Genomic DNA, 14,657 nt, shown 5'->3' on the forward strand with positions numbered 1-14,657 from the left:
TTATTGCTTACTCAGCAGTTCTTGGAGGAGGAGTGCTTTAAATCTGTATTTAAATATTTAAATTCTCAGTGTTTGGTGTGTGTCTGTCCTAAATACTAAATACTATACTTCATTCTTAAAAAATGAATACAGTGATGTGGGAAGAGCAAATTCTTTCCACCACTGCTTGGTGGGACTCCCTGTCATGTCAGGAAGAGGCCTGATCTGGCACTAAATCCTCCTTAATGTAAGTAATGATCTGATGAAAGCTGCTTTGGCTGGAATGTCAGTGGTTGTGGTCTAATTCTGAAGGGAAATCTTTTCTTTAAATGAATGTTTAGAGAGTGTGGAGGGCTGTGACTGAGCCAGGGTGCAGGAACCATTGAGCACCAGCTTGAAGAATCTGAAGTTTGTCATGTCCTGTGTCCCAAAGTGCTTCTTAAATCATAAATCCATGAGTGGGGTCAGCCCTGCTGACATTTGCAGGAGGAGATACCAGGAAAATCAAACCAGGATGGAGAAAATCTCTGTTTAAAGCTCTGAGGACAGCCAGAAAAAAGTATTTCCAAAAGGAAATATTTTTAACGTAGAGGGTACAAAAAATGTGAGTGGAGGTTTTCCAGCTATGAGAATTTTTAATCTTGGCTTTTAATTAGCAGTAGGATAACAAACATCTTAATTTTTCTGTAATAATAGTTTTTCTGTATTTATATAATTTTTCTATAATAACCCTCCTTGAGCACCGTAAATTTTTAAAGAAGAACTCATATATTGTTACCTCAGCAATAACAACATTTTTCCTTTTCAAATCTATAGATTGTAGTTGACCACAACAAAAATTCTTAATTTAGAAATAGCTTGAAATATTGATTTTAACTTGGGCTGCTGGGCTGAAATCAGTGAGTTTTGCTGAGCACACCTTGGGTTTCACAGAATTATTGCTCCACCAGTCCCAGCTTTAATTAATGCCTGGAACTATTGTTTGGAATCCTGAATGCTCCCAGAGGCTCCCAAGGATTCCTCCAGCAGGGCAGAGCAATGCAGGGCGTGGTCCTCAATTGTTCCTCGGCTGCTTGAGGAATTTGGATGGGAGAAGGAGTTTGGCTGTTCCTCAGCACTCCAGGGGTGGATTTCCTGCTCCTTCCTCCCCGTGTGTGTCCTGTGGCAGGATTGCTTTGGAGGTAAAGATTCCTTAAGCTTTTTTTTTTTTTTCCTCACCCCCTAAGAAGCTTTAGAAATCTCAGGGGTTTTTCTCCTCCCCCCTCCGTGCTTCCTCTGGTGCAGCTCTCCTGGACTTTTTGCACTGTGGATCAGCAGAAATGCAGGTGGCTCTCAGCTTGTCTGTTTTGAGTTAAAAATGGGTTTCTTGCCTGGTTTAATTGAGTGGAGCAAACAAACCAGCACCTTCCAGAACAGCTGTGCTAAGTCCCTCTGATATTGGGAAACTGGGAAGAGCTTTATCCCAGGAAACGAGGAAGGAGTTTCATTAAAATCCAGACATTTAATCTGTTACATAAATGTAGGGTTATTCCTGTGCCTGCTAAATTTGATGGAAAAGATGCTTTTCATTATTTAAAGTGAAAGAGATTGTATCCATCCTCTGTTCTTTTATTTTTAAATAATTATATTTAAATTTGAAAAAATATATATTAAATATAAATAAAAAATAAATTCAATATATTTAAATCATATATTTTTAAATTATTAATACCCTTCTTTTGTGCTGAAAATCTGGATTCAGAAAAAAAAATCTGTAAAAGGAATGAAGTTCTGCTTCACTCCTGGGAAATACTCCCCTTAGAACATCCACAAGATGCTGTTGCTGCTCTGTATATTCTGGCAGAATTCTCTTTCATTCCTCTGAGCCTTTGAAGAAGAGATCAGAGACTTTTAGATTTGCCATCTCTTGCTTGAGATTTGCCTCTTCCAAATGTCCAGCCACCCTCTTTGCTGAATGCCCAGCCCTGGTTAGCAGGCAAATAGAAATAAAGTTTGGGAGAGTGGCAGAGCCCTTTTGGCAGCACCTCCCCAGGAGATGTTTCATCCCTCAGTGGTTTGCTGTCAGCACATTTTACTCTTGCTCCTTCTAGACACCATGGATGGGGGGTGCAGAATTCATTCCCCTTGCTTGAAGAATTGATGTTGGGTTATAAAATCTCATTTTTAGTTCTTTCTTGCAGAAGAAAGAGCTGAGAGTTTGGTAGTTCAGCAGGACAGCTCCCCAGTAACTCCCAGTGGATGCTGGGATTCTGGGGTGGATGTGAGGGAACTCTGCCCTCTCCTTTCAGGGACTCGAAGTGCAGTTTTGGGTAAATCAGTGAAGATTTTGGGGTCAGTTTTGAATCAGCTGCTCTGCTCAGCCAGCACTGACTGAACTCTGTTCAAACTCCTCCTCTTCTCCAGCTGCCCAACCTGTGCAGGTTTGCATGGGAACAGTTGGATTTTTGCTGGATGTTGAGCCACAAGGGGTTTTCTTAGAGAATTGCTGGTTTTTGTGTCCCAGATTCATCCTTTGTGACAAACTAAAAGCAGTCTTGATATCCTGTGTAGTGAGAGGGAATTCAAGATGGAAAAGGAACTCTTGACTGATGGCCAATCATCCCTCACTGCTGCAGGCAAATTGGGGTGTTTTCCCCTGTTTTCTTGTGAAGATTTTCATTTCATCTCTAAAAATCCTTTGGAAGCTGTGCAAAATGAAATGGTGCAACTTGATGGTTTTCCATAAAATCCTTTCCCCCAGAGCTTTGCCTTAATGACTTTGTTGGCCCTGAAGATCTCTGTGCTTGGATAATTCCAGGGAGCACATTATGGCAAGTGAATTGTAAAAGTATTTGTGGTTTTTTTTCCTACCCAGTCTCATAACCTGAAAATGGAAGCCATGAGAGATACTCAAAAGCAAAAAGCAGAAATAAAGCTCCTCCCAACCTCCATCTTGTCAGCAATTTCTGACATACTGGGAGCAATTGGTTTTATTTTCCAGCTTTAAACCAGGGACAATTAATGCTCAGATTAGGAGCTGTTAAATATTCCATGAAAAAATGCATATTTTTTATTTATTTTGGAAAATGTACCAATTCTGTAGAGTTGCATCCAATCAGGTTTTATTTTACCTTAAGGAAATATTCTTGTGTAGTGCTGAAACCAAACTTACTGGGGAGAGGAAGGGATATAAAGCAGATATTAAAAATCTTTTGGAGCAATAGTCCCTCACTCCTAATCTGCCTCTGGGTCTAAATAATTGGGTTTTTGCCTGACATTTGTCACCCAGTTTCAAAAACTTCAGCCTCTTGTTCCTGGCCTTGTTTCATCTCCAGCTGCCAGTGACCACTTAAATAGGATTCTGGATTTATGGCTGCCCAGGGAAAAGTAGGATGTTCTTAATTTAGACCTCTTAAGCCTGAGCTGGGAGGCTGCTGGTGGTGTTCTAAAACCAAGTTTACTGAGGCCACGCTTTTTAAGAGATCCAATCCTGTTATGCTGAAGCTGGGATGTGCAGGTGTTGTTTTGGGTTGTGCCCACATCCTTCCCTTTCTCCCTGTGCTCCAGGAGGGGATGGGAAGATGGGATGGGATAATAGGATGGGCTGGGATGGGATGGAAGGGATGAATGCCCCGATTGATTTCAGTGACACAAACTCTGATTTCAGTGACACAGACCACGATTTCAGTGACACAGACCACGATTTCAGTGTCACAGACCCCGATTTCAGTGTCACAAACCCTGATTTCAGTGTCACAAACCCTGATTTCAGTGACACAAACTCTGATTTCAGTGACACAGACCCCAATTTCAGTGACACAAACTCTGATTTCAGTGACACAGACCACGATTTCAGTGTCACAGACCCCGATTTCAGTGACACAGACCCCGATTTCAGTGACACAGACCACGATTTCAGTGACACAGACCCCGATTTCAGTGACACAGACCCCGATTTCAGTGACACACACGCAGCTGGGTGTGACCTGATTTCAGCAGCGCTGCCCAAGGTGGGCTCGGCTCAGCTCGCTGTGCTCAGAGCTTGCTGGAAAGAGGAGATGCTGAAAGATGCACTGGGAAGGGCTTGTATGGATCTTGGGAAATGCCAAGTCTTTAACCTGAACCTGGAGAAATTCTGGGACCAGTTTGCTGTAGCTGAATTAATGAGTTTAATATTTGCAGTGATTATTCACGTTAAGTTGACTCGTTATTTCAAACCAGTTTTGTGAAGCCTCAGCAAGTTTGTGTTCACTCATCTGTTTCACTTTTGTCTCCCCTTTTGCTTGGAGTAGAAAATAATTCAGAGGAAGTGCTGGTTTGGGTTTGACACAATAGGAAATTTATGAAATCCAGAATGGTTTGGGTTGGAAGGGACCTTGAAGCTCATCTTGACCCAGCCCCTGCTATGGGACACTTTCCACTATCCCAGGTTGCTCCAGCCTTGAACATTCCAGGGATGTGGCAGCCACAGCTTCTCTGGGCAGCCTGTTCCATTCAGAACACTCCTGGTTTTAAAGGGTTTGCTTTTTATTTAATATTTATTTCTTTAATAATCTGTTCTGCCCCTCTCTGCAGGTTGGAACACATCCCTGCCCTTCCATCTTAGTCAGGGAATATAGGGAATATCACCCAGCAGTGAATCTGGCTGAACAGCGTGGAGAATTCCTCTAGTTTGAGGTGTTGAAGGAATGTGACAGACTCCTGTCAGATGTCATTTGACAGCTTGATTAAATCCTCTCATCATACATTTATTTTTCTGGTGCTGAGAGTGAAGGTGGGAGGTGCCACTGGTGCATCCAGACTTTGTAGTGACACTGAATTATCCAACTGTGTCCATTCACTCGGGGGTTGGCATCACCTGAGAGGAAAATGCTCCCAACAAAACAAACCTGAAGGCTTTCTTGAGTGTTATTCCAGCAGCTCTCAGTCTGCTCAGTGCAGTCAGAATCCTGCAGGAGGGCTGAGCAGCTCTACCTTGTCACATTCATCAGTGTTATCAACTCTCTTCTTGTACCTGAAAGATTCCTTCATTCCCAAGGGAAAGGTGGATTACACAATTCCTTCTAGATTAAACAGCTTGTACTTGCCTTTCCATCATTTGGCTTTTTAAAATTATCCCATTTTATTTGAGTGATTGTTCACTGGCAGACTGACAGATGGGATCTCTGCCTGCTTCCCAAGTGAATTGCTGTTGGTTTCTGAGTCCTTACCTTGATACTATTTCAGTTTTTCAAGTCACTTTTGGTTTTAGATGTAGATTCACTGAGTGTGTGAGGAAGCAGCTTTTCATTCTGAGCCAGTGTGACTGAGAGCTGAATTCTGGTCTTCAGAATTCCACCTGCAAATTAGGAACTCTGACATTAAAGAAAAAACCCAGAAATAACAAAACCAGCCCCAAAGCCCAAGCACAGGATCCTGAGTGAAAATACAGTCTGACTTTTATTATTAATGCAGCTCTCTGTCCTGTATTTCACTTTAACTCAGCCAGATCTATAACCAGCTACAGAGGCCTTTTAATAGAGCCAAAATGTAGGAAATTATCAATAGATGTGTCTGGGAGCTGTCCCAGCCTGGCCAGGCACAGATGGTGCAGCAGAATCCTCCTTTAGTGATTAACTGAGCCTCCAGATGATTTCCTTGAGCAGCCAGCCCTGTGCTCCCTGCAGGAACAGATCCCACACATTTGCTCCTGGAGGGACTGGGATGCCCAAATTCCCAGCACAGCAGGGCTCAGCAGGTCAGAATTGATCTGTTGAGTCCCATCTTACATAAACATGGGAGTTGGCTGTCATGTGCTGGGGATGAGGGATACCTTGTGTGCCACCATCCTGCCCCTAAGGCTGTCACCTTTCTGCTGGATCCTGGCAATTCTGACCTTTCAGCAGGATGAGGCCCATCTGGACAGGAATCTGAGGTAAAACTTGTCAGGTTACTCCCAGGAATGGTGTTTTGAATTTCCCTTAATCCTTTTCAAAAAAGAAAGAAAGGAAAAGTGCTGGCATGGTTTTATAACACTGCAGAGGCTTACATGGAAAACAGCAACATTCCTATAGTTGGGTTTTTTCTTGAGGCCCAAGGAAGAACTTCAAATGGACATTTTCCCCTTTTATTTTAAGTGAAAAGGAGCTGGAAATACCTTTTAGAGTTAGTGAAAACAAGTAGAATGAATTGCTGGAAAGCCTAGAAGAGGGAAGGAATGACCTGTGTGCGTGTGAGCCCATGGTATGCACCTGGGGATCCCAGAGCTGCTGCTCTTGGCACCTCTGGGAGCTCCTGGAGCTCCCTGCCAAAGCCAAGCCAGCCCTTCCCATGCCTGCCTGGGAGTGCAGAGCCAGGGAGGGCTTGGAGTGGGATGCAATCCCTGCTTTTAACAGCTCTTCCAGGCAGGAATGCACTGGGCAGCGAGGTCAGCAAGTCCCTTGTGTGGAAATGGGAGGAGGAGCAATGGAATCGAACCCATTTTGCATCATTTTAATTTTAATGTCACTCTGCCATCAGGCTCCTGGCTGTTGTGGAGTGCAGGGATGTGAGCAGAGATGGAAAAGCTGAGATGCAGGAAATGCAGGAAATCCCATTTCCCCCCCACAGTTCAAAGCCCAGCAGAGCAGAAGGTCCCTCCCTGCTCCTGCTCCAGGTGCCATCTGTTCTCAGGTGACTCTGCTGGTGTCCCATGTGTCCCAGGCTCTGGTTTTAAACCAGTCAGGACTCTTTCCTTCTCTAATCCTGCTGCAAAACTGCTCTTCTCCATCTGCATCTCAGATCCATTCATGGCCAGTTTATACCATGAATTCTTGCCCCTTTATCTGAAATAGTTTTTTTCTCTCTGATATTTCCAAGCCTGAGGTATTTGACAGCCATAAACTGCTCCATCTTCTTCTGGCAAAGACAAATAGAAAACATTCTCTGGGCTCCAAAGGGGAGTGTTTCCACCTCCATCCTGGTTTAAAATCGTCCATTTTGGATTAGAATGATTAGAATTAGTGCTAATTTATCACCTGTATTAGGTGAGTGGCTGGGAATTATCACATGCTTTAATCATCATATTTTTAATGTAATACATTGGAGAGCCTGGCAGTGACTGTTGGAGCAGTAAGTACTCATCAACCAGGCTAAATTTAATTATTTTATATGAGAAAGTGTGAAAGAGTAATAGAATTGAGCTATGAGTAGCATCTTAATTGAAGTAAGGTTGGCTTGAGAGCTTCAGGATCAGCACAAGGTGGAAGAATCATTGTGGGTGATAAATTAGTTTATGTCTTTAGAAGCAGATGAGGTGGGAGGGCACCTCGGGGTGTGGTGGGAAGGAGGAAAGGTCATTCCTTGTTTGTGGAGAGTCCCCTTCCTTCTGGCCTGCTGGATGAGAAAGTTCCACTTGTTTTGTGATATCATTTTGGCGTGAAACTCCAGGAGAGAGACAAGACTGTGGAATGTTTGGAGGATTAAAGTAGTGATGAAAAAGTGGTTTTCAAACCAAATTTGGCAATGTCATTTTCACATGCCCAGCTGACCTGGTAGGAAGAAACTCGATTTCTTGGAGCTTGACACACTAGTTAGAAACATTCAGTTAAATGTATTAAATGTCAATATATATTTTGCCAAACTAATCATCAGTCCAGCCACTAAATACAAACTTCCTGGCCAAGGCGAGGTAGAATTTCTGTGTGAATGATTTGGATGTTAAGGAATTGTCTGAGAGAGGGTGAGCACAAAATTGTTTAATTACTGTGTAGTGCTAAACCTGCTGGTGGTGTAGGATGGGAATTTCACATGCTCCTGGAGTGAAACCATCACTGAAAGTTGCTTTGTGTGTTGAGAAATTGCATCTTTCAGCTGTCAAGGTTGACTGTTCCTTGAAGAGGACAGGAGGAGATACCCCCAAAAAACCCCAGCCAAGCCCAGAAACCACCCAACCCCCCCAGCCCCCTTAGCAGACTCCTCTTTAGCAGAGAGTGATCCTGTATTTGTGTCAGTTTGGAGCCTGAATAGCTGGTGTGTTTATCCCCAAGCCTGCTCAGCAGTTAAGAATAGTTCTTTATCTTCCCATTAAGACTGTATTATTTTACAGAAAAGTGGGTGGTATCCAGTTTTACCCTGATATTGGCCCACTCCCAGCAGATCCTTCCTGACACTGGAAGATGGAAGAAATACTCACAAATGTTTCCTTCAACAATGAATTTTTAAGTCAGGAGCTCTGATACACTCCAACATGAGCTGTGGGTACTTCTTGGTACCACAGCCCTATAAAAACCCTTTGATTTTCCAGGGATATTTTCCCTTAAAGCAGCTGAACTGCCATGCAGAGCTAAATGATCCCCTCAGCCTTGGCAGAAGCTTCACCTTGTGAAAAACGCCAATCACTTGTTTTTAAAATTTTAAAAGTTTAATAGCAATAAAATGGTTATAAAAATAGTAATAGAATTAGAGTAATAATGATTTGGACAGTTTGAATTAGGACAATATGAGACAACAGAACCAAAGAGTTACAGACAGTCCAGGTACCTTTTCTGGGCAGCACAAGCCCAAAGAAGGACCCAGAGGATTAACCCTTAAAAACCACAGCCTGTTGCATATTCATACACCTCATCCAGGGTGCATAAATTCCATTCAAACACAGGATTCTGTCAGGGCAGTGTCAGCTTCTTCCTGGTAATCCTGACAGCAATTTCGAGGTAGGAAGAAGTTAATTTCTTCTGATAAGAGGGCAATAAAATTCTTTTTCTCTGTAAGACTTAAGTGCCCCGTGGCTGCTATCTGGTGCGAGTCCTTTCTTTAAAAAAAAAAGTATCCTACATAGCATAGTTTCTATTTTAGCATTTTTTATAACCTAAAACTATATTTAACACACTACTGAAGAGATAATACAGCATCACTTTCTAACACAACACATATAATATTCATTTGAATATTTGCTAAAAGCCAATCATAAAATCAGCATTTTTCACAACCTCTTCACCCTGGGGGAGCTCTGCCACCAAACACGGGGTGCAGGAGCCGAGCCTGCCCCATCTCCTGCAGGGTGCTGAGCCCCATCCCCTGCAGGGTGCTGAGCCCCATCTCCTGCAGGGTGCTGTGCCCAGTCTGTGCCCCATCTCCTGCAGGGTGCTGTGCCCAGTCTGTGCCCCATCTCCTGCAGGGTGCTGTGCCCCATCCCCTGCAGGGTGCTGTGCCCAGTCTGTGCCCCATCCCCTGCAGGGTGCTGTGCCCAGTCTGAGCCCCATCCCCTGCAGGGTGCTGTGCCCAGTCTGAGCCCCATCCCCTGCAGTTTGCCGTGCTGAACGTTCTCTCTTTTGGCTTTTGTCTGCCCACAGCGACCTCCCCGCGGGTGTCCTCGGAGCTGGAGCAGGCGCGGCCCCAGACCAGCGGAGAGGAGGAGCTGCAGCTGCAGCTGGCGCTGGCCATGAGCCGGGAGGTGGCGGAGCAGGTCGGTGCCCCTGTAGGTCTTCCAAAGTGTCCGTGCTTGGAGAGTTCACACTGCAGCTGCTTTGGTTGGATTTTATATTTTATTTTATTTTATTTTATTTTATTTTATTTTATTTTTTTATTTTATTTTATTTTATTTTATTTTTATTTTATTTTTTTTTTATATTTTCTTTTTTATGTTAGTCTTTTCTTATTTTTATCTTATTTTATTTTTTATTTTATTATATTTTATTTGTTATTTTGTTTTCTTTTTTAATTTTATTTTTTCTTTTAAATTTTCTTTATTATTTTATTTTATCTTGGTTTATCTTGTTTTTTTTAATTTTACTTTATTTTATATTACTTTCTCTTATTTTTTATTTTTATTTTATTTATTTATTTTATTTTATCTTACGACTTTCCCTTCCATTCTATTTTTATCTTATCTTATTTTTCAAAATTTTGGTTTATTTTATCTTCATCTTATTTTTTCTTTTGTCTTTTATTGATTATTTTATTTTATCTTAGTTTCTCTTATTTTTTTTATTTTATCTTATTTCATTTTATTTAATTTATTTTCTTTTATTTTATTTATGGCAGCTTGGCTTTGCTCCAGGTAGAATCCTGCATGTGGGATGGGGTTTTTTTTTAATTATTATTATTCTTAAAATCTCTTTTTAAAGTAACTTCAGGCTCCAAGCTGTTGAGCCTAGTGGAAGATGACAGTCACTTTGAGAGAAGACTTTGTGTGGGAGGATGTTAATCATCACATTCCTGAAGATGTTTTCAGTTAGGAAGAGCTGAAAGCATGACTGGTCCTGAAATCTTCATTAATGCCAGAGAATTCTGATTGCAGTGGAATTTGGAACAGTCTGTTCGTTTGGTGGCAGTTTCTGGAACAGGAGGGTGACCTGACACAAAGTACCAGAATATATTAAAAAAATTGCTTTGAAGAAATTGACTCCTGATCTGTCACCTGAGTTATGTCAGTGTGCTAATTCTCAGGAGCTTCATTCTGAATTTGGGGTAAATTTGGATCAAATGACTGCATTTGAATGCATGACAAAGTCTGAGTGGAAATTCAAGTCAGCCATGCTGAGTGCCTGGAACCTTTTAGAGGATTCCTGTAACAGTTTAGTTTACAGCTGCATGTTCAGCGTGAGTGCTTGGAAGGGGAAACTGTCACCCAGTAAACTTTACCATTCTTGAGCAATAAAGGGAACTGAAATATAAATCAGAATCTCAGCATTTGAAGTAGCTTCAGAAATGACAAGCTGGGGGATTAGTCAACTTCTGAGAGACATGATGCAAGCAGAGATTTAAAGGAGTTGAATGTGGCATAAACATTGTAGTTACAGGAGTTTAAACCTTCACATTACACCTGGAGTTGGCAAGGCTTGATTCCCTTGGTGCAGCTTGCACCAGCGTGGAGGGAAGTGAACAAAAGCAAGGAAAACCTCAGTTCAGTTCCCTGCAGCCCTCAGTGGTGATCTGAATGCTGAAAAACCATGATGCCAGTTTAAAAATAGCTCGTTCACCTTAAGTTCTCTGGTGTTTCTAAGAGAATTTTGGAAAGGATGAAACAACACCAGGGTAAATCCCAACCAGCAGTGACCACAGCAGGGTCGGGGTGCTCCCGAGGCAAGAATCCCAGGAAAACTGCTGTGCCTGGTGTGTGCTGTGTGGAAATGCAGCCTGTGGAGCACAGGGGCAGGGCTGGAGCCCTGCAGGGAGCAGCAGCTCCCAGGAGCTCGGTGTCACCAGTGTTGGTTTCCTTTGCAGGAGGAGCGCCTCAGACGCGGGGACGATCTGAGATTACAGATGGCTCTGGAGGAGAGTCGCAGAGACACAATTAAAATTCCCAAAAAGAAGGAGGTAGTGCCTTGGCCTAAGAAATTCCCGGTTTTGCTGCCAAAAGCTGAAATACAGTAACACAAACTTAGCTTTATACTGAGCTCTTTCGTGCTTTTGGGTTTGCTTTGTCGTGTAGCTTAAAGCTTCTTCCATGTGGGTTAAATTTGGAGCTAGTCGATGCAGGCGTGTAAAAGGAAAAATAAAAATAATGCTAATAATAACAATAATTGCTTCTTCACTCTCACGGGTTTGTACTTCAGCCTGGCAAGGCTCTTGAGTAAAGCTCAGCTTCTTCCTGCCCTCAGCACACCACCTTGTTGGACCTGATGGATGCCCTGCCCTCCTCGGCACCGGCCCCGGCCAAGAGCGAGCCCTGGGGGCCTCCTGCTGCTGCTGCTGCTGCTGCTGCTGCTGCTGCTGCCAACCCCACGGATCCCTGGGGAGGATCCACAGCTGCAGCCCCTGCCTCCGACCCCTGGCAATCATTTGGTGAGAGCAGACTGCCAGGAGCACTGGCATTTCAGAGGGTTTGCTTCTTAACTTTGAGCACTGCCAAGTTCCTCAGTGTTGTACTCGTGTCTGAGTCCATTTTCATTCATTTCACTAAATTCCTCATTTCCAAGCTGGCACTAGTGGCAGTTGCTTTTTTTTTAAGCAGTTGGGTTTTTGTGTGGGCAGTTTGAATCCTAAGGAAGAGGAGAGTGGCATTTCTGTTGTCTTTACAGCAAAACCAACTTATCCAGCTCATGTCTCACTGCTGGTTGTCTCCAGTGCCATGGGTTTAGACTATTCCCAGAATTTATTCTGATATTTAGGCAAGGTGCTGAGCTTAGGAAGGCCATCAGTCTGAATTATCACATCCTAAGTTGCTCCTAGAGAATTGTAATGTGTTTGTGTATGGTCAGAACCAAAAGGATTAAATAACTTAAATGAAGATTTTCATAGCAGACAAAACCATTCAGGTTGCCATTTAAAATACTTTGTGTTCAGTAGGATTCCAGTGCTAAATCCATGGAATATTTCTGAAGGGAAAGGTGCAGTGTTTCACATTTTAAAGAGCAACTAAGCCAAATTTTTGTGTGGTATTTTGTTTGTTTGTGTGTGTGTTGCTGCCTGTGTCTGGGTCAGCCTCAGCCTGTCCAAGGTAGTAGAGTGGATGGTTTCTCACAGTGTTGCCCTTGGAGCAAGAGCTGGATCTGTTTTTTGGTTGGAATTTTTGACTTTTTTTGAAGGGCAGGGAGTTTCTGTGCAAATCTTGATGAAGCTTTTCCATGAAGGTTGACAGCTTTGTTCTGTCAGTTCTGCTTCAGGCTGGTGATTCTACAACCTCTGCTCTAAAGTGCTTCCAGGACATTTGCAATCCACACACCACCATCCGATTCCTGATGAAAAATTGAAAGTTTAATGATGAAATGCCTTGTTTGGGGATTTTTCCCCTTCTCATGATGGCATTAAAGGCACCTACAAAGCTCCTGGGCCAACTGCCAGGTCATCATTCCAAGTGTCACCTGCTTTTTTTTGGTGATAGGAACTGAGGAAAAGCCCAGATTTTGGGCCCTGAGGCCATTCAGTTTATATTTCCATGGCTTAAAGCAACCAAAATGCCCTTTCCTCAAATCTCCAGCCTGATGTGTCACCCTCTGACAGGATTTTCCTTGCACCAGTTCCAGCTGTAGCATCTCCTCAGTGCTTCCCAGCTTTCTTTCACCACAGCACAGTCCCAGCTTCCAGCCTGCTGGATTCTCCCAGCAATAGTCTCCAAGATGCAAGTTCATGAATTTGCTGCTAAAAAAAAAAGACTCATGAATCTGCAATTCCCAAATCCTGCCAGTGCTGTGCTGTTCCAGTGGAGCTGATGGAAGCTCCAGGAAGGGATTTTCCCGAACTCTCTCATTTTGAGTGCTCCTTTTAGGGAAGAAAGGACATTTTGGGAAGCTGCTGGTGATGGGAAATGCTGTCATTAGTGTGGCACTGGGGACAGATGAAGGAAATGGGAGTGCTGGTGTGGGAATAATGGGGCTTCCTTGGAGAGTTTTGGCATTTCCTGCACTGGAGCTGTAGTGACCACGTGCCTGCTGCTGGAACAAAACCCAAAATTCCAGCTGGAATTTGTGCCACTGTGTGCAGCATTCCTGATGTACAGGAATATTGGGATGCCAGGGGGGGTTGAATGGAGTTTTAAAAGCTGAAATAATTTTCAGTTGTAATTTGAAACCTGCAGGATATTGAAGGTCAGGGTTGTTGCATGTGGGTGATTCTGTCCTGCTCTCTTGGGTTATAAAATCCTCATTTGGGAATTGAACCTTTGGTGGTTGAATTTGTAGGAATGAGGAGTTGTCAGCATCTTCCAGTAAAAATGAGAACCCTGAGCATATGGGTTAAATGCATCCCCTGGCATTGGGTTAAAAAGAATAAAGGGGTGTCAGTGGGCAGCTCAGATTTGTGTCAGGAGTGCTTAGAAATAGGAATAAAAAAGCACAGCTGGCTCAGGGGAGCTGATTATATTTTTATAAAATAACAGTGGGGTTAAAAGAGTTGGGAAACATTCCCTCTGCATCTTACAGACTCCTTTGTCCAAGGGTTAATGTTGTGTATCTCACACCTTTTACCTTGGGGCTTTTTATAAACTCACTTTCCCCTGAGTTCATAAATAGACCCTGTGATTTAGGTCACCTCCAGCCAGGGATTGTCACTTGTGGTGGCAATGTCAGCAACAAAGGCAAGTTTGTTTTCTTGTTGGAACTGCAGGTATTTGTATCCAGGTTCAGAGAGGGGAATTGTTTATTCCTCTGCCTTGCCCAGAATTTCCTGGTGCTGTTGTTGGTCAGAGTGTGATAAATGCTGGGAGTGGCTGGTGCTGAGCTGCTGCTCCCATTAATGCTCAGTGTTAATTGGGAGGAAAGGCTCCTGGGAGGGGTCAGTGTCCAAGGAAAGGCTCCTGGGAGGGGTCAGTGTCCAAGGAAAGGCTCCTGGGAGGGCTCAGTGTCCAAGGAAAGCTTTCCAGAGGGAAGCTGCACTGACTTCTCTTCCCGCTGATTCTTCTTGCAGGTGCCAAACCAGCTGCTTCTGTTGACCCTTGGGCAGCACCAGCAGGATCCACAGCTCAGCCTCTGGCCAAAAATGTGGACCCTTGGGCTCCTGCTCAGCCATCTTCTACTGCAGCAAAATCTTCTGTGGATCCTTGGGGATCAACACCTGCAAACAAACCTCTCTCTACTTCTGGTGAGCAATATTCTCATCCCATATCCATCTTGTTTGAGTAATGAGAAGAAGTCCAAATGGTTTTCTTGCATTGTGTGGTTCAAAGAAGCTGGACAATTGGCTGAATTGGTCTTCAAAATTAAAGGGACTTGTAATAACCAGCAGGAAAAAGAAATTGAAATGTAATTATTTGGACTGCCAGCTCTGAATTTGAGGTCCTGCTTCCTGCTCTGTCCCTTCTACGT

General features: G+C 43.4%; 1 protein-coding gene across 6 annotated transcripts in view; it reads left to right on the forward strand.

Annotated features, from left to right (window-relative positions):
* The window catches only part of EPN2 (epsin 2), a 55,148-nt gene that overhangs the window by 32,235 nt on the left and 8,256 nt on the right, over positions 1 to 14,657 (forward strand). For all 6 annotated transcript variants that reach the window (XM_030229780.2, XM_050980130.1, XM_050980129.1 and 3 more), the window contains 4 exons: positions 9,267 to 9,379; positions 11,140 to 11,232; positions 11,517 to 11,700; positions 14,260 to 14,433. In XM_030229780.2, the coding sequence (XP_030085640.2) occupies positions 9,267 to 9,379; positions 11,140 to 11,232; positions 11,517 to 11,700; positions 14,260 to 14,433 (564 nt within the window). The remainder of the gene's footprint in view (positions 1 to 9,266; positions 9,380 to 11,139; positions 11,233 to 11,516; positions 11,701 to 14,259; positions 14,434 to 14,657) is intronic.

Source organism: Serinus canaria, chromosome 14 (genome assembly GCF_022539315.1).
Source record: "Serinus canaria isolate serCan28SL12 chromosome 14, serCan2020, whole genome shotgun sequence".
In the NCBI taxonomy this organism is placed as follows: Eukaryota; Metazoa; Chordata; class Aves; order Passeriformes; family Fringillidae; genus Serinus; species Serinus canaria.